A 19024-nucleotide genomic window follows, 5' to 3' on the forward strand; every position below is an offset into this window, starting at 1 on the left:
GATCTTCTGTAGAGTGTTATGTTTAGAGAGTGATTTGCTATTGTTTAAATTTAATCTCCATAATTACAGTGGGATTGGATTAATGACGGGTTATTTTTCTGAGTCATTATTTTCTGGCACTCACAGCTATTGTGCATAAAGCCAGGTCTTCATCGGATGTAAACTGGCATCGCTCCACTGAAGTTAGTGGAATAATTCCACTTTATATTGTGGTGGCCCAGATGTGATATTATAGCTGTTTCGAAGAAGCACCCTTTTGGTGTTTGTTGGCCTTGAATCTTCTTATTATTTTTAAGCTGTCTAGGCCTTAACTTCCAATTGCAGTATATTTATAGTAGCACAGCTAGCTTTTGTCTCTAGATCACTTCAGCTGGACCCAGAGGGATCAACCAAAGGTGCAGTGCCAGTTTCAATCATAAGTATCTTGACTTTTTTCTGCTTAAAAACTGCTTTTTATCACCAAGAGTGCCAGTGGGAAAAGTTCATTACTGATGTCCAGTGACCTTTTACATACTCTGATCTATAAGAACAAACCTTGGTCTCTTCGTTGGGGATGCTGTACTGCAAATCCAGGGGAGACGTCTGGGAAGCAGAGGGACTGCTCCTTTTTTGAAATTGGTTATTTTTGCTCATTCTGCTTTTCAGAAGGGGATGGAGAGGGAGGCATCTGGGGACACCTGGCACATAGGAGACTGGCAGCAGGAGCAGTAGGCAACATGCTTGATGTAGGGGACAGATCTGTCATCGCGATTGGGGTGATAGAAACAGTCTTTTCTTAGAGATCCTGAGGGGCTGTGTAGAGTTGCTGTGACCATGGAAGGTATTTGAAGTCGCTGGGTTGAGAGCAAGGTGGAAAGAAAGGATCTCCCCCACCCTTCTGCATGTTGGGCGGGGAAGGATTTGCTTTCAGATCTTTTATTTTAATGTCTCACCTGAATTTCTTCTATTTTAAAGAATTTTCTTGCTCGTTACTTGTGAAATGGCGTGCTAATAAATACTAGTTTGGAGAATGGGAAGGTTTTGCTTTCTTTTGGGTCCTTACTGTAAAGAGAAAGCGGTCAGTTGTATCTCTAAGCGGTAGTGTATTTAGGATGTGGCTGCAGTGGGTTAGACCACACATCTCTTTAGCCTGGTATCCAGCTGATGGTGGCACGTACTATACATGAGTGTGAAAATCAGACAGCAGCGATCCTTTTCCTGATGCATCCTCACCACTTCCAGAAGCCATCTGATTTTGCTGCTGGCCTGCTGTTGCTTCTGCGGGTCCACTCAGTACAACTTCTGTTTCCTTGTTAAACAGCAGAAAGTAGCTGTGAAGCCTTTTAGACTTCTGTTCTTCCCATTTTAAGATGTTAAACTGGTACTTTGTTCTCTTTGGGTTGTACTCTTTGCCCTTTCCTACACAGTATTTAGGAAATCCTGCTTATTTTAGTAATAAAGGTCAGCTTTAATCTTTAATAGTAACACTGCTTCCACAGTCGTGATGTCTGCCAGTGAGGCAGGACTTCTTTGGGAGACTTGGTGTCTTTTTTTCGGATTGACCTGATAGATTTGGAAAAGACAGACAAGTCTTCAGGCATATCCTGGGCATCTCTTCAGAGTAAAAAGGATGTACTGCAGGTCCCATCCACATAGACCCCTGTGTCTGATGGTCTAGATAAGCACTTTTTGTGAAATAGGAGGCAAATTGTAAGACCTGACTGAAGACTCAGTCTTGCACTGAAGTTGGATATCCCTCAGCCTGGATGTATGAAAGGCTTGCACGCCTGAAAGCTCGTCTTTTGCCCTCCCCCATGGTGTGTCAGTCGTGTAAAAGTACTACTAACTTCTATATTGATCCTCCCCTATACTTTGATTCTTACTGCCTTTTGCTGCTTTTCACAGCATCTGTGACCAAGGTTGAGGGGGTTTTTTAAGCTTATATAAATTTTGTCCTGTGCAAACTATTGACAGCAATTATTGAAGAAATTCTGGTGATGCAGCTGTAAGGTTGCAGCAGTAGATCAGTCATATATGTACATGGTCCTTTTATTAGAGGGGACTGTTGGAGCTGTGGTAATGCTTAAAGTATTTGAGGCCTAATCCACTGCTTCATTGCTCCAGATGTGATAAATGCTGTTGACTTAATGTAGAAATTGGTGACGTAAAATGGAGAAATTGCCTCTGTGCTTATTATGTAGCTGTGGTGGCGAATCTCCTGTTAACAACTCCAGTTTTCAGGGGCTTTCTCATTTTATTAGGGAGGGGGTCATGTAAGAAGGCTGAGAAGAAATGAGTAAGAATGGCTTATATTTGTACTCAAACTGAATTCATGAACACTTGTGCAAAACACGCACTTTGCATAAGCAGGCTACGAATACTGGTTGCTTTTGCTGGAGTGTGTTAGCAGTGGTCCAGCAAAACCAAGTCATCGTTGAAGATCTTGGGGTGCAAAAGATTCTTCAGAAGTTTCAGCCTTGCTGGGGACAGGATGGATGCAGAATGTCTCATCCAAATAATCCTATCTTATTCATTTGCGACCCCACTTCTTCTCTGCCCCCTCCAAGAAGCCAAGCTGTCATGGAAATTGTAACTATTTGTATAGACAATTTATTTAAAAAAAATTTCCTTTTGGAGCTCTAGGTTATGAGTATACATGTTAGTATTTTTGCCTTTAGCTCCTACAGTATGAGCTAGAGACTTTCTTAAGCCACCGTTGAGATTCTCACCCTGAAGAGAGCACCCGACCTAACACTTTTCCCAGTAGCTGAGAACTGGAGAAAACAACCAAGTATCAGGACACTTGGTGCTGCTGTTCTGAGTGAAAATTCTGTTTCCTCGGGAAAGACTGTTGTCCCATTATTGCTGCATACCAGTTACTTTAGATCCAAAAAGAAATGCTGAAAATTCCTACATATGAAGAAAGTTTATTTCCATGACTGTGATTAGGGTTACATTTCCTTTGGTCCAAGGTGTATGCAACACAATTGAAATGCAAGTAGGATGGTATAGTTACCAAAATAGATGCATTGTGTTAATTTCTTCTTTTTTTTTTTTTCTTTTTTTTGTGTGTGTGCAGTGTTTTTAAACTAACAAGTATTGTAAGCAGTATGTTATTTTTAAACCAAGCACATTTTGTGCTGAAATTGGCTATTGCAACGCTGGGTTAGAATTAGAATACACAAAATTCAGAACCACAGTAACCCTAATTTTGCCATTCTTGCCTTTTTAACTGCTTAACAATAGTGTTGTGTTTGTATAGTATTTAAAAATATTTGTCAAGGGGAACGTAGAGAGCTACTGGCAGGCTTTTCTGTTAACTGTGCATGCTCAGCCATTCCGCTGAGAAATGAGCTGTAATGAAAACTCAGGGGCGAGTACTCCTGGTGTCCACAGCTCAGACCCTCCTTTGCATTGCAAGCGAAGGAGCAGCCGAAGCCCCAGCCAGGATGGGGGCAGAGACCTGCATGGTGGAGCAGACAGTCCCTTTGGCTCAGAGGACGTACACCCATGATGGGCTAAAACCCCGCTTTGCCATCTCCCTTCCCAACTTGCCCTGGTACGTGCATGCCTGCATCTGTAGTCTCCAAGGCGCTACGCTGGCAAATGAGTAATAATGTTCAGGATAATACAATCTGACTACGAGGATGAATTTTATACAGCTACAGTTCGTGTCGTGACCCTACAATCCCTGGTTTTGCCTGGCTCGGTCCTGACGTTCCGGCCAGCACTGGGGAGAGGTTATGGAAGGCCAGCACCACTCGGGGCTGCTTGATTTCAACCTGCCGCGGCTGTGAGCTGCCTGATTTTTCCCTGCAAAGGCTTTGCACAGTTGGGACATGCACGTGTCCGTCTTCGGACGGAAATTAGCTTTGGATTTCCCATGTCACTGATCAGACCGACCTGAACGAATTTGTGTGGAAAAAATAATAACTGGAAAGCAACTTGAGAAATTATTTCTCCTTTTTGCTGTTGCCTTGTATTTAGGCGTGCGCTGTCTGCATTTTGAATACGAGGTCATCTGATGCATTGTAACGCGATAGCAGTACAGACTGGGTAATCCTGGGAACCGGCAGCTCGGATCTTGCCTTTCCACATTTTACTGTTCTAAAACTTGACTTCTTTGTTAAAAATGAACAGTTTCCAGGGGGTAAAAAGCCCCCAGAGAAGGACTGTTGGCATTTTATATTTTTAAGCTGTCTTGCTGAATGAAAACAGTTGATTATTAACTTGATGGGGTGACAATGACTATATAGAACTTAAATATCTCACCACTCCCACAAAGAAAAAAAAAAAAAACACCCTCCATTGTATCATGGGAAGATACATAGCCAGAAAAACTTTCCAACTCGTTAAACTTTTATACTTGCTTCATACAAGCTTAATGTGGGCTTTTTTCCATCCTGTGATGTTGTAGAGACGCTTCTGAACACAGCTGAGGAGGACACCATCAACAGTATTTATATCTGAACATGCCTTTCTTATAACACAAAAGATAAATTACTTAACCTGAAGGATTAAAAAAAAGGTTTCCTTGTTTGTGTGTTTCAGGTTGTTTATTCTGCCAAGCCTGATAATGAAATCAGTCTGATGTTTCCCCTGTAATCAGTTTAGTCAGCTTCTGTGATTGCGTGGGGTATTCGGACAAGGACAAGGATAAAGGAAGAAAGTTTTAAAAAACAGGAAAATACTATTGTAAATATATTGGGCAAGTTATAAACTGGGAAAGGGTATTTGGAGTCAAGCATCATACCTGCTGCTACTTTTGAAGCTTTGGGGTAGATGTTTTGGTGGGTTTTACTTCCTCCTGTGGCTTGTGTTTGACTTTTTAGAAGAGGGGTATGGGAAAACACTGATTTAAGGGACTAGAGCCTGGCTATATCACTTTTAAACTGCATATATTTTAGTGGAAGTGAGTGGAGGTCAGGCCACCGTAGCTGACTTGAGGTCAGAAAGGAACAACAAAAAGTGACATTTGGGCTCATTTTGAGCCCTGTGCCAGGTGGGACAGCTCTGTGCTCTCCCTCGTACACTCGGAGAGGCCATGTCACATCTTGATGTGGGGCCATAGCTGGCAGGAAGCATTGAATATTCCCTTTGCTGTTTCTCTCTGGTGTAATTTTAGTTTTCCGGCGCCCTGATGCAGTTCTGCTGCTCATCCTGGTTGTGTCCTTCCCGTTGCTCTTCCTGATTCTCCTTTATCGTCCTTAGCTGTGAGCCCAGGGAAAGCCACCCCGCTGCATCTCGCCCGCAGGTCAGCTCGTCCCCTGCAACAGCATGGGAGGGGGCGTGGGTTTCGGCTGGTCTTTGCACCCTTGAGCAAGGACTTAAGTTCTAAATCGAGAATCGTTGCTTCATACACGTCTCTCCAAACCCGTGGATTTAGACATTCCCTCACCATTAATTACATCCTCTCGTCTTGTAGCAGCAAGTAAAAAGGCCAAGTTGGGCATGTCGTCCTGCTGCAAGCAGCCGAACGCGGTTTCTGGTTCACTGGGTGCTTGCAAGTTTCTGAAAGTACGTGGCCACTCTGTTTTGGGAGGTGCATCCTGCGTGGCTCGCCTCGGGATGGGGAGTAACTGGGCAGCTCAGGCGCCTTCTCGGGGTGTACATGCAAGTGATGCCAACCGGTCCAGTATTGCCAGAGTCGTTCCCAATTGAAAGCAGGGGAAGGTGCTTCAAAGGGAAGCTCAGATTGCTGATAACTGATGGCCAGTGAGGTAATTCCTGGGTGGCACTGGAAGTGAGCGGTACCATCGTTTGCCTTGATGGAATCTCTGACGGAGGTGCTGGGTGTCACCACCTCATTTCTGGAAGCCATAATGTCCGGTCACTCATGTTTGTCAGTCATTTGACATCTAAACTGCTCAGGCAGATGCAATGTGAGACTGCCAAAATTGGCAGCGGCGTCCGACTCTTGACAGCAGTTTGCGAGTTTGCCTGTTCACACCGTGGCATCTCCCAGTGCGGTGTCCCACAAAATGCTCGGCAGCAGTCATGCGGAGGTGAAAAGATTTCCAGGCGAGCTTCAGAGAGAAGGATGTGACTAACTGTCTCGCAGGGAGCCAGGACGTGGACCCAGCCAGATGAGGCAGCTCACATGAAAGGGCTGCCAAAGGAAAGGGAGAGGACACGGTTGAAACTGGGACTGGGGGATGAGAAGGAACAGGCAGTCGGGAAAGGTAGAGGGGGAAATCTCTGTGGGCTGTTTCCAGCGGCCGGGAGATGTCTCTGCTCTCCGGGGAGGTAACCCGTGGGTAAAGCAACGAACCTCAAGCATGCTGGCTGTCGTTCCTGGCTCTGCCACTGCCTGTCCTTGGACAAGTCACTCTCCTGGTGACTCAGTATCCCAGCTGTAAAACAGGGACTGCTGCTTACCTCATGGGATGTTGTGAGGGTAGGCTCGTGGACGCCTTTGCAGTTTGATGTATTAAGTGGAGGGGAGCAACAAAAAGCGAGCACAAAGACAAATGTGAAAAGGGATCTGGACTTCCCTCGCCACCTTCTCTGAATGTAATTATGTCCCTAATGATAATATCATGGTGACTTATTCATCATTGACTCCTTCACTTGCACTGGTGGGAGTAGTTTTTGGTTTGGTTTTTTTTCCCCCTCAGGGTTTTAAAGATGCGGTTTTGTATGTTTATATAATATGTTAATGTTTCAAACAATTTCTAATAGCAAATTAGAAGAAATAATGAACAATAAATCAAAGTCAGACCAAACCAAGATGTAATGAAGTAACACAAGAGTGGGCCTAGAAGTAGAGTTTGCAAAGGGAGCCTCAAACAAAGAAAATGCAAATCCTGCGGCCTGAAGAAGGAAGGGGGTTCTGGTTTGCGTCTGTCTTAAACCCTGTACCTGATAGCGTACCTGCGGAGAGCTAAGACCAGAAAGCAGAAGGGGTCACTCCTTCTCAGCTCTCTCATTCTCAAATAAGATTCTGCAAAAGGAAGGGGAGCTCTGGTTAATTTTAACCCTTGAAGTAAATGTCAGGTTAATCTCACTCTGCTCACAAGGCAGTCCGATGGCTAACGCACAAACCCGGGAGCCAGAAAACAGCAGGTTTTAGGACGGTTAGGGAATTGGTTGACCTGGTGCTAACACTTAGTTCTGTCTGTGCCTTTATGTGCTAAAGCAAAATGGAACTAATTGTCTCCTCTGTTGGAAGAGGGATGTGAGTCTTGAGGAAATGCTGTAAAGAACATGGAAGTCCACAGGTGGAGAATGCTGGGGCGGTCACAGCTTCAGAGTTTTACACAGGAGCAAAATGCATGGTCATATTTCACCTGCCCAAGCTGGCTTTTCTTTAAGAAATAGGAAATCTCAAAGGCATTGGCTAGAGAAGAGGAACATTCATCTTTTCTTAGTACTGTGTTTGAAAGGCTTTAGCTGCATAAGCTTTCCTGGCACTTGCCAAGGCTGTCATTGGAGAAAAATAGGATTCTTGGTTTGTTTTGAAGGAACAGGTGGTGGCATGTGGAAGCCTTTTGTTGTTAAATTTTAGTCATGGTTCCTTTTTAACTTTTCTTTCCTTTTCCCATCTGCAGTTGAGTATGACAAGGAGTTCACGCCTCACCAGCGGCACCACAAGGAGTTCAAATTTAATTTGTCTCAGATTCCTGAGGGTGAGGCCGTTACAGCCGCTGAGTTTCGGATCTACAAGGACTGCGTTGCGGGGAGCTTTAAAAACCAAACCTTCCTTATCAGCATCTACCAAGTGCTGCAGGAACATCAGAACAGGTACGCAAGAGGGGGCTCGAACTATGCCATCAGCTGCTGTCCTGCGGAAGCCTGAGCTCGTGCATTCATGTTGGGAGGACTGCTAAGTAAATATTGGTTTTGTTCACATTAATGGGGTTCTGTTATTGCATGGTCCTTTCCTTGTGGGAAATGAGCATGGTAGAGTGCAAAATGGACCTCAGCCGGAGAAAGTCCATGGTATTGTAGCCCAGGGTGTCACTTAGCTGCAGCCTTTGTGTTGTCTATTTTAAATAGAGCAGGAATCTGATTTGAGGCAGTAGATTTTTAAACCAGAGTTGTTATGCTGGCATTGCTCTTGTGTACTGAAATAAATATATCCCCTTTCAACTTAATACTACCAGCATAAAAAGCATAGCCTGTTTGAAAAATACTGGTAATTAGTGCAGACTTGACTGGGTCTCAGCTGGACTTACATTAAAGTAAATAAAGCAGAAGAAAATTTAGCATGCTAACCACAGGTACAAAATCAACTCCTGGGCTTTCAGTGGCAATGAGATAGGCAAAAGAGAGAGATGTAGGGTAGAAACTGTGACACAAAAATCCAAACAAGTGTAAATGGAGGGATTAATTTTAAAAGGGTAATGTTTCAGATGGGGGAATCACGTAAGGCTAAAAGATGGAAATACATGGTCAATTAAATGTCAGAGTAATGCTGTGGTACAAAAGTGTTTCATTACTTCTGCTGAAACGTGTCAGGACTGTAACTGTTCCTCTGCTGCAGGCAGAGAAAAAGAAATCAGAAACAGCGGTGTTTAAAATAAGCTCTGTTTCTTCTCTCTGTGAAGGTTTCTTGAATGTTTTCCTTTCTGGTCCTTCTTTCTCCAGCCTTTCCATTGAGACCATTTGGGGTGATCTGCCTTTCATGATTTGCTGTTGTGAGGGCAACATCAAATAGCTAGTGGCTGTTCTGTGGGGAGTGTGGCCTCTGGGGAAATGGAGAGAAATACTTGGGTATATAGGTGATGGGGAGGAAGGTGTTAGTTTAAAAGATCAGCGTTCCCTTTGCGCTTTGAGTTGCGGGTTGCTGGAGTGCCTCCTGGGGTAACGTGCTTGCTGGTTAGGATGTTACATCAATGCCCACTTGAAGAGCTGATGGAAGTCCAGACGGTCATGCAGATTTCATACATGTTAGCTGTATTGTTCATTTAAAGCCACAATGAATAAAAAATGGTGAGTGTTGGCCTGTTTTAGATTTCATAAGTAGAGATCCCACCTCTGGAGCTGGAGGAAAACCTCTGCCAAGTTTCTGTCTATGGAAGCAATCAATACACTGCTCGGTGATGGTCACCGAAGCAGGGCACAGAGTAGGACAACTGTCAACTTTGATGTGTATGTAACGTTTTTTTCAGAGTAAACTGGGCAAGCAAGTAGAGTATTGCGGGAAAGAGAATAAAGTACAGGATACAGCCCCTGAAGTACCTTGTTCCCAAGAAAATTGCAAACTCTTCGTTCTCAAAGTGGCTGCGTTGCAGCAATGATGCTGGCACCTCGTATCTTTGTTTCAAATACCATGCCAGAAACATGCCAAAATCGGACTGCGCTGTGAAGCTGCGGTCCTTTGGCACCGGGCACTTTGGCATCTGCACGTGCTGGGCATCACTGGGTGCTGGGAACCTCCTTACGGACAGAGCAGAGGCAGCAGCTCGGGTGGGGATCACCAGGGTGGTCTCTCTCCAGAGCTGGCGAGTATTTCGGGTCTTTCAGTTCCCTTCCATCGGGTTTCTCTGCCGCTGCTGGTGGCCATGCCAAGAGGATCCCGCCGTTGGGACTGGGAATCATAAAGCGGCTTCCTCCGGGTCCAGACTGCCAGCAATTCGCCGTCCCTCCTGACATGGGCTAGGCGTGAACCGCTGACCCAGGGATGAGTGTCTGTAGTTCATTACTAACCTCTGACTCATCCAGTCCCTCAAGGCTCCCTTTTTGTTTCTTTTTCTTCTTTATTTATTTATTTTTACTGGTGGGAAGGAGGGAGACGTTTGGCTAAAGAAACTTGTACTTCGGATGAGTCTGTGGGACTTGTCACACCATCTGTACAGAGGTGGGCAAGATGTGGCTCACAGATTCTTGCAGCTGTAAAAAGGACATGCCCTTTTCCACCCTTTTCCCTTTCAGCATAAAGGACTCTTTCATTTACATGTAAAATATAAAAGCACATATGAAAACATGTGTGCTTGTGTATAAATACATGCATATGTATGTATTCTCTCCATGTATCTGTATATAAAAGTGTATGTATATTAATTGTCATCTATATTAATTATCCTCTGTATATTAAAAATATGCAGATGTTAAAAGACAGTTAAAATAAGATATTAGAAGCTGCTTACCACTTCTCAGTGTTACCTTCAGCTGAGGTTCTGACTCCATAGGCTACTGCTGCTACAGATTGAAGCATGCAGGCACATTGGTGATCCAGGTGGACTTTGGCCTGCAAACAATCTTGGAAACAAATACTAAAAAGTTGTATTTAGCTCTTCACCAATATCCTTGCATGGAGGGGAAAAATGCCTCAGATTCTTCTGGTATGCCTTAAGGAGCTGTATTCTTCGAGTGGTTTTGGTTTTTGATGATCAATTCACTTACTTTTATGGGGGGAGAAGGAATCCGAAGTGCTCTTTTTCTCCCCCTTTTATCTCAGTGTATTAATTTGGAATATAGTGTTTTCTTCTCCTATTGAGAACGCTAGAAGGTTAAATTACAAGAAAAAATGCACTATTTTTTGAAGGAACTTGCTAAATATTTGTAAAGCTTCTGTTGCATTTTAGCAGACATCTTATGAGCCAGAAAATAACAGCTGCCTTTGACTTAAAAAAAAACCCCAAAAACAACACAACTAAAAAAAGTTGTGTCACACTTCCTTTAGACCGACAGTTTGAATAACAGCCTGATATTTCCTGACATTTTGTGACATTTTATTGCATAAGGAGGAGTCTGTACAGATCTTGAAGTCTAGCTGGTGAACTAGCAGGTGAAACAGAAGGAGTTGACATAGCACCTTTTTTCATCTTGTTCTGCTGACAAATATTCCTTCTGGTTAGGAAAATTTGTCTCTAAAGGCCACAGAAGGTGCCTGTTCAGTCAACATTGGCAGTCTCCACTGAAAGTTCAATCACACCATGTTAATCTTGGCTTTTATGAGGTTAACAGTTGTCTGAGGTGATTATTGGTAGCTAATAAAATACTTTCGGGCGCAAATAATTCTTAACTGGGCAGCTGGCATGTATGGATTTAAACCAGCAGCCTGCAAGAGAAAGGCAGTGTGCACCTCTGAGGGAAAAAATACAAAGAAAAAGAAACTTTCTCGCTCCTCAAAGAAATGAGTTTGGGAGGGCAGGAGATAAGAGAAAGCTTCAGTAAATACAAATCTTCACCAAAGCTCAGAGCCTGGAAGTATCCCTTGGCTCCAATTAAGTGTAATGAAGTGGCTTAATTCAGTATTACTTGAGCAAAGAAAAAAAAAAAGCTCATCTGGACAGAAACAGCATGAGCGTGTGACTCCAGCCCAGATGTGTGCGCTGCTGCATGGAATTGCAAGACATTGCTGGCCGTTCCCTGATGGCTAAAAACAAAACCAAGCCTGAGGCTAAAATTTCTACCGTTTACTGAATTATCAAACTGATTTTTGCCACTGTAGACAAGGCTAAAAGCAAGGATTATATGGGCCCATTTGAGAGTGTCTCCTAGATAGGGGTGTCTGCAGAGAGAGTGTGAACGATCAGAGATCAATGCTGATTGTAATAGTATGAAACCTTCGGGGAGAAATTTGACCCTCTCCTCGTGGAAGCTTCAGGCAGTGAAATGCATGTTGAGGACAGTGTGGTCTAAGTACGTTCTCTCTTAAAAAAGAAAACATTTTTAATACTGACTCACTTGTGTCAGTAATATTTTCATCTCCCCATTCCTTCCACCCTTTCATAAGGTAAAAAAAATAGTGCCTAGAAACTAGGCTTTTGTTTTCTAACCAAACCGCGGTTAACGGCCACATTTTGTCATAGCACAAACTGCTGGAGTTGTCAGTGGGACGCTGTGAACAGATTAATGAAATCCTCAGGCAGGGTCAAGCTTGTGGCCAGCTGTCAGTGGTATGTATTTTGGATTGTGTGGAGAAGAGGCTTTACCAAACAGGGCTGAGGTGACGTCGAGTTTGCTCTGAGGAGGATGACTCTGGGTTTTGAAACAGGCTGTGGGATGTAATGGCTGACGTTGGGAAAGGGAATGGGCCATACGTCTGCTGGATGCTCCTGCCCTTCAGCTTCTGATCCTCTGGAGTTTAAGAAGCTGTGTTGTTTGAAGGCTAGGGTGGGATTTTTTTCCTTCTTTTTTTTTTCCTTTGGTATGTGCAGAAAGTGGAGAGATTTTCCAAAGCACCAGTTTAGGAAGACAAGTGGCATCAGCTTCCAGGTGCCTGTCCCACCTTGGCCATGTCTGAGGGGGCGTTTAGTTTCAGCAGGCAGGAGCTGCACAGCCTCGAGTCTTCTCCCGTTGGTGGTTCCGATGCATAGCTAAGCCCTGCACGTGAGCTTGCTTCTGAGGTGTAGTGCTGATTTTGTGGAAGGACCAGCAAAGCCCTCTGTGACTTTGGATACCTCTTGTGAAGGTCTCACTTAGATGGCAATCCACTCCCAAGGGAAGGGAAGAAATGAGTTTGTCCCTGGAAACAGCTCATTAATTTCTTTTTCTTTCTCAAAACTTCCTTGCTCTCACCCGGAGAGGTGTCAGGTCAGGGCTAGGGAAGGCGGTTTATGGTTGATCAAAGATGTTAGTCCTTGGTTTGGATCAGCAGTATGTTTTCAAGTGTAAATATCCTGCTAATGCAGACCTCAGAACACTCCCACACTGTCCAAACAATTGATCTATGAAAAACACAGTGGCCTGTGTTAGTGATCAAAGGAAGATATGGTACCTTAACGGTCAAAGTTTATTAAACAGTTTCGTTTGCACCCAGAATGAAATAGGAGGACTTGATGTGCAGAAAGATTCCTCCTGTATGATAAGACACGTGTGGACGTAGGTGTGCCCTCCTGGGCGGCTGCCTGGGGAGTATATTCTTCTGCTGAACACAATTCCTTAAGGGTTAAAGCACTTCCTTGGTTTTTAGCTGCCAGTTACAGTGGTAATAAAGTCTTACTCTTTGCAACAGGATATTTATACAAATGTGATCCGAGCTTCTAATCTAAAGGGCAAATTGATTTGCCGGCAGTGTTTATAGCTTAGAAAATAAATAACTGTCCTCAACTGGGTTTTTGGAATGGGTTGTGTAATACCAATGACAAAGCTAGCATCAATCTGTTTCAATTTAGGGTCAGATTTGTATATAGTGTGCATATATTTGTATATGATAGAGCTGTTTCCATGATGCTATAGAGAAGCGCCTGTCCGCATTTCAGTTCAACTCCCGCTGTGGGTATGTGATTTGTTGTGTTTTAGGGTGGTTGGTTTTTAGTAGTTTAAAAGTCAAAGTTATTCTGGATGAAACTTACTGGTTCCATAACCAGCTGGCTTTTTCTACCAAAAGTAAAGAATACCATATCAGTGCCGTATTTCTTTTCTTAAAGGACGAAAAGAAATACTACTCCTTTGCCCTTTCCCCCATCTTCATGCCTCAAACTGCATTTAAACTCTGAGGTGTTACACTGTGGCCATCATTACAGTTAGAACACCCCTTAGTCTCATTAAGTCATAGTCAAGGAAATGAGAAATACATCTCCTATCCCGGTAAGTTGGGATGACTTTTTTTCTTTTTTCACTGTTCCTATTGGTAAAATGTTCATTCCGCAGAGCTGTGAAGCTCAAGACCTTGAGCTGGATGGGGGGACACACCTTTGCGCTCAAACATCAGTGTTGGATTTGCTGGGGATTAACACCGACCTGTGGGCTGAGCTTCCCACAGTCTTGGTCTGGGGAGACCACATTCTCTAGCTCTAGGCTCTGATCTTCCACTCTTTGCCAGATGCAGCCTTGAAGCCAGCGCTTCACCCTGCTGCTCTTCCAGTGAGTCTACAAGATTTAACCCCCTGCCCTTGCAGACTTTACCACCACGGGCGATGCCCGCAGCGGAACGTCCTTTTCAGCACAGGGGAGCTCTTATCAGACAGAGCGGTGGTGACGCGAGGCTGAGCTTACCTGTTCCTTCTTGTGTGTCCCCATGTCTGGATGCATCCCAGATGGGTCTCCCCTCCCTGTGCTGAATTGCAGACCTCCTCCAGAGTGTCCCAGCATCTCCATTCTGTACTTTTTCCTCCGCTGGCTGTCAATCCCTGCAAGTTAGTGCCCAGTTGCTGGTGGTCTATTTCACCTTGGAAATAACTTCATTTGTAGGTTGACAGCTCTTGATATTTTCTTCTTTGTTTCTAAGGAGGTCTTAACAGGACGTGTGTGTCTCTCCTGGTCCTCTGGCCCAAAGATAGTATAGCTTCTTCAGGACAGTTAACCTGAGCCTTACTTCTCGCAAAATGATAGAGACTGCCTTTGCTTTCTGTGGCAGCTTATTCCAGGTGCTGGCATTCCCCTGCCTGAGGCTCTCTGTATGAGCGAGTGCTGATTGATTAAATTTTGTACGGTGCTTTTAAATCTTTGGAGTAATGGTCATTTAGACATATGAAGTTGTTAAGGTTTTGTATTGCATCTGTTGGCAGTACCTCATGCTGTGCAGGCTCTGCATACAGTCTGTTCTAGAAGTAATAAACACGTTTAAATTCAAAGTAGTGCTTACATCTACTGCAAGATGGTGGATCTACAGGTTTGAAAAGGCTGTGATTTCAAAATTCTGTCTATGTGGAGCTCTGTTCAACTCTGTAAGACTGAGTCAGTTGTGAGTGCAGTTATTAGTCCATCGTTAGTGGATAAGAGCAAATAATCGTGCTAGTTTGCTATATGCAGGATAATTTTTACAGAAGGTTGATGTCAGTGCAAGCTAAAGACTCGGATCCTGAGGGACACAGAAGAGATTATTTAGAAAGTGCATTAATTAAAATGTAAATCCCACACACTCCTGTGCAAAATTCCCTTTTGAGAAAATGCTGCTAGGCAGTCTAGACTATTATGTCAACTTGTCTTTGAAGAAAAGTAAACAAAAAGGTTCAGCTGAGGAAAGTTTTAGAGACTTACAGTAATTAATGCTTTGGTAAATGGCTGTTGATGCGTAACAATCCTTTAAACACCTGGGTAATTGCAAGCTTTGAAGTTGGGCCAAAAATGTTGTTCCGCGATCTGTAATTAAAATAAGAGACCTTTAACTTGGTCATTTTGAAGGTGAGATTTCTGTTTGTTCTCACTGTCTCCCTGGTAAAACTTCTGCCTGGTGGAGGAGAGAAAGCCAGGGAGGGTGGGAAAGTAAAAGACCTAGTTCAACAGATGCTTCTTTAAATTTAGCTTTTTATAGCTTTGGTGTTTTTCCTGTAGCAAAGTTCCATGTTGTAATGTGTACTCAGAATAGAGAAATTATTTTAATGTGGGCATTTCACTAAGTATAGTAACTAAGATTAACCACTTGACCTGGTTACTAATTTGACTAAATTCTAATCTAATTAGTGTTCAATTAAAGAGAATTAACACCCAGAGACATTTCGTTGAGAGGTTTACACAGGGGTTTCAGTTAACAAAATATTTATCTTACAGGGGGAAAGGCACTGAAGTTAAATGCAAGCTGTTTCTCCTATAAATGCCCTGAGTACATGGTTGGGATGCCGGCATTAAGAATAGTAGTTATATTTGATATTTATATCTGACAAACCAGCTTGCTCTGAGGACACTGGAGCTAAATCCTGCCCTCTGAATTACACAGGTCGTATTTCTCTGGTAAACTGTGTACTTCTTTCTGTTTATTGCAGCCACTTGTGATTGCTCTGTTGACCTTTGCTTCTCCATCCTCCTCCAGAGTCTCCTGAAGGCCATGGAAACAGTCCCATTTATTTCCTGGGACTTGGGACCGTACTTTAGGGCCTTGATCCAGAACAAAGAGCTTCTGTTTTGAGTTGGGAATCTCTAACTTGCATCTTCCCGTTTAATGTCCTCTCTTCTCTCAAGAAAGTTGTTTCAGCCTATTGCCTCAGTTTCTCCCATTCACTTGCTTCCCTTTAATAATCTAAGTTTAATACATATTATGCCTGCAGCACCCTTATTATGGAAATCATTAACTGAATGCATCCAGATGGTTAAGCACACTGAAAATAAAGATGAGACTGTCGGGCACCATAGTGACAATGAGATGACAGTAGCTGTAGGAGCACCCAGAGGCAGGTTTAGGAAGAGAGGATGTTAAGAAACTGCCTGTTTCAGTGATGAAATTTATCTTCTGTATGCTGAATTTGAAAGCCCTGCTGTGCATGTGCCAGAGGTGCTGTGATGTCCTTGACATGCAGGGTTGCTTGGGCGTGAAACCTCTGGACTGACTCTGCTTTCTTCAGCGTGTGCTGAGAGCAGATACTTGTTCCTCTCTGCATAACCCCAGTTCCCTCAGCCGCTCCTCATAAGACTTGTTCTCTAGACCCTTCACCGGCTTTTTTGCCCTTCTCTGGACACACTCCAGCACCTCAATGTCTTTCCTGTAGCAAGAGGCCCAAAACTGAACACAGGACTCGAGGTGCAGCCTCACCAGTGCTGAGTATGGGAGGCCAGTCACCTCCCTGCTCCTGCTGGCCACACTAGTTCTGATGCAGGCCAGGACGCCGTTGGCCTTCTTGGCCACCTGGGCACACTGCCGGCTCATATTCAGCCGGCTGTCGACCAGCACCCCCAGGTCTTTCTGTGCCAGGCAGCTTTCCAGCCCCTCTTCCCCAAGCCTGTAGCGCTGCATGGGGTTGCTGTGACCCAAGTGCAGGACCCGGCACTTGGCCTTGTTGAACCTCATACAGTTGGCCTCAGCCCATCGATCCAGCCTGTGCAGATCCCTCTGTAGAGCCTCCCTGCCCTCCAGCAGATCAACACTTCTGGCCAACAAGTCCGCAGATTTACTGAGGGTGCACTCTATCCCCTCATCCAGATCATTGATAAAAATATTAAACAGAACTGGCCCCCATACTGAGCCCTGGGGAACAGCACTTGTGACCGGCTGCCAAGTGCATTTAACTCCCTTCACCACAACTCTCTGGGCTCAGCCAGCCAGCCAGTTTTTCACCCAGCGAACAGTACACTTGTCCAAGCCATAAGCAGCCAGTTTCTCCAGGAGAATGCTGTGGGAAATGGTGTCAAAGGCTTTACTAAAGTCCGGGTAGACAACATCCACAGACTTTCCCTCATCCACTAAGCGGGTCACCTTGTCATAGAAGGAGATCACAATAGTCAAGCGGGACCTGCCTTTCATAAAACCATGCTGACTGGGCCTGATCACCTGGTTGTCCTGTATGTGCCGCATGATGGCACTCAAGATGATCTGCTCCATAACCTTCCCTGTCACCAATGTCAGGCTGACAGGCCTGTAGTTGCCCAGATGCTCCTTCCAGCCCTTCTTGTAGATGGGTGTCACATTTGCTAACTTCCAGTCAACTGGGACCTCCCTGGTTAGCCGGGACTGCTGATAAATGATTGCAAGTGGCTTGGTAAGCACTTCCACCAGCTCCCTTAGTACCCTTGGGTGGATCCCATCCGGCCCCATAGACTTGTGTGGGTCTAAGTGGTGTAGCAGGTCACTGCTACCTTCTTCACTATTCTTTCCCTTCTACCTGGGGCCAGCCTGGGACATCTCGTGGTCTCCGTTGCAAGATCAGACATCGTATGGCTTTTTTGCAGGAGTAGCAAGGACATTTCTTCTCGGCCATGTGGCTGTAAGGAAGAGCAGATTCCCCTCAGGCGATACATGGTATTTGGTTTACCGAGGGGAAGGTATGTTCCCTGCATACAAAAAGTCCAGAGGATTTTGTTGCTAAGCTCTGAATGTCTGTTGAGCCTGTGTGGGCAGCAATTTTCAAGTACTTACTGCTTGGCCAAATTTGAGGTGATTTTCTTAAAGGAGGAAGGACATACAACGTTTTTATTCTGCAAAAATAAAGGAGTGCTTAAAGACTCTCAGTTAAATAGTTGGGATACATTTTTATGTGAGTAAATTTTTTTTTTTTTTTTTTTCCCACCCCTTAATTTTGTCTTTGGAAATAGGTGACTGAATATTTTTTTAAAACCTTCATGCAAAAAAAAAAAAAAAAAAAAAAGGAAAAATTATATGCAATTCTGTGCAGCCTGGTGAGGTTTGGGTGACAAACATTAATTGAAAAGACGCTTAAGCAGAAAATATTAGGATGTGTTACCTGCTAGCATTACTACTGTGACCTACAATACGTGTGGGGTAAACCTTCAGTGCTAGCTTCATCCGGTCGAATGATGCAAAAGTCAGCTGAATAGCAGATTTGATTGAAAACCAGTCCTGTATGAAACTTTTTGCAAAGAGTTAACTGGATTGGAAGGCCCAGTTGTCCATTTTTCTGCATTTTACAAAGGATTTGAAATCTTTCAATGCGAGTGTGACATACTGGGATAAAGTGGAGCATTCTGGTTTGATAGAATTGTACCTTGGTCAGGCAGTTTGCTTATCACATTTGTGGAGGACACTAAGATGGGGGAGACCCAAAGGAAGGCAAGTCTGTATTTTAAGTAATCTAATAATGATGGAGGTTCAATCTGGGGGAAAAAAAGTGTGATTTGATGGAAAGAATAATTGCATTTGGACGTGAAAAATCGGTGATGTAAATACACCCAAGGAAGTGTCTGGGTCCCTTGCGGCCCAGTAGGATGAATCTAAGGATTATAGTGAATCACAAGGTGAACATGCGTTAACAGTGTGAGTTTTGCAAAGAAGCCAAAAATCATATTCTGAGATGTATAAGTAGAGGCATAGTCTGTGAGACAGAACAGGATTATCCTTTCACTGTACTCGGCATCAGCGAGATCTTGATCTGAGTTGGATCTATAAAGAGCAATGCAAATAGTCACAGTCTATAAAATGTGGCTTGCAAGGAAAGACTAAAGATGTTATTTTAATAAGAAAGGGAGATTGTTGTGGCATTTAAGTTAGGTATTATGGGGAAAGGCGAACAAAAAAAAATGTGCTTCAGGTGAAACCCACTGAATTTCCTGGAAAGATGGTGGAGTTCCTGAGGCTGGAAATCTATAAGATCAGGTCAGGCAAACATCTCTCGGGAGTGATGTGGATGTAGTTGATCCTGCCCGGAGTTCAGGGGAATGAGCTAGATGATGCCATGTGGTCCTTCCAGGCTTTACAGCTCTGTGATGTCCAAGTGTTTTCCCAAAGCTCAAGGAAATGGGAACATAAGCTCTGAGCCTTCTCTTCATG

The 19024-nt window shown here is 44.0% G+C and overlaps 1 protein-coding gene across 1 annotated transcript in view; it reads left to right on the plus strand.

The window, feature by feature from the left end:
- BMP6 (bone morphogenetic protein 6) overlaps positions 1-19024 on the plus strand; it is a 91837-nt gene that overhangs the window by 57676 nt on the left and 15137 nt on the right. Inside the window, exon 2 of the mRNA XM_049824095.1 lies at positions 7530-7722. Coding sequence (XP_049680052.1) covers positions 7530-7722 — 193 coding nt within the window. The remainder of the gene's footprint in view (positions 1-7529; positions 7723-19024) is intronic.

The sequence above is a fragment of the Accipiter gentilis genome, chromosome 20 (genome assembly GCF_929443795.1).
Source record: "Accipiter gentilis chromosome 20, bAccGen1.1, whole genome shotgun sequence".
NCBI lineage: Eukaryota > Metazoa > Chordata > Aves > Accipitriformes > Accipitridae > Astur > Astur gentilis.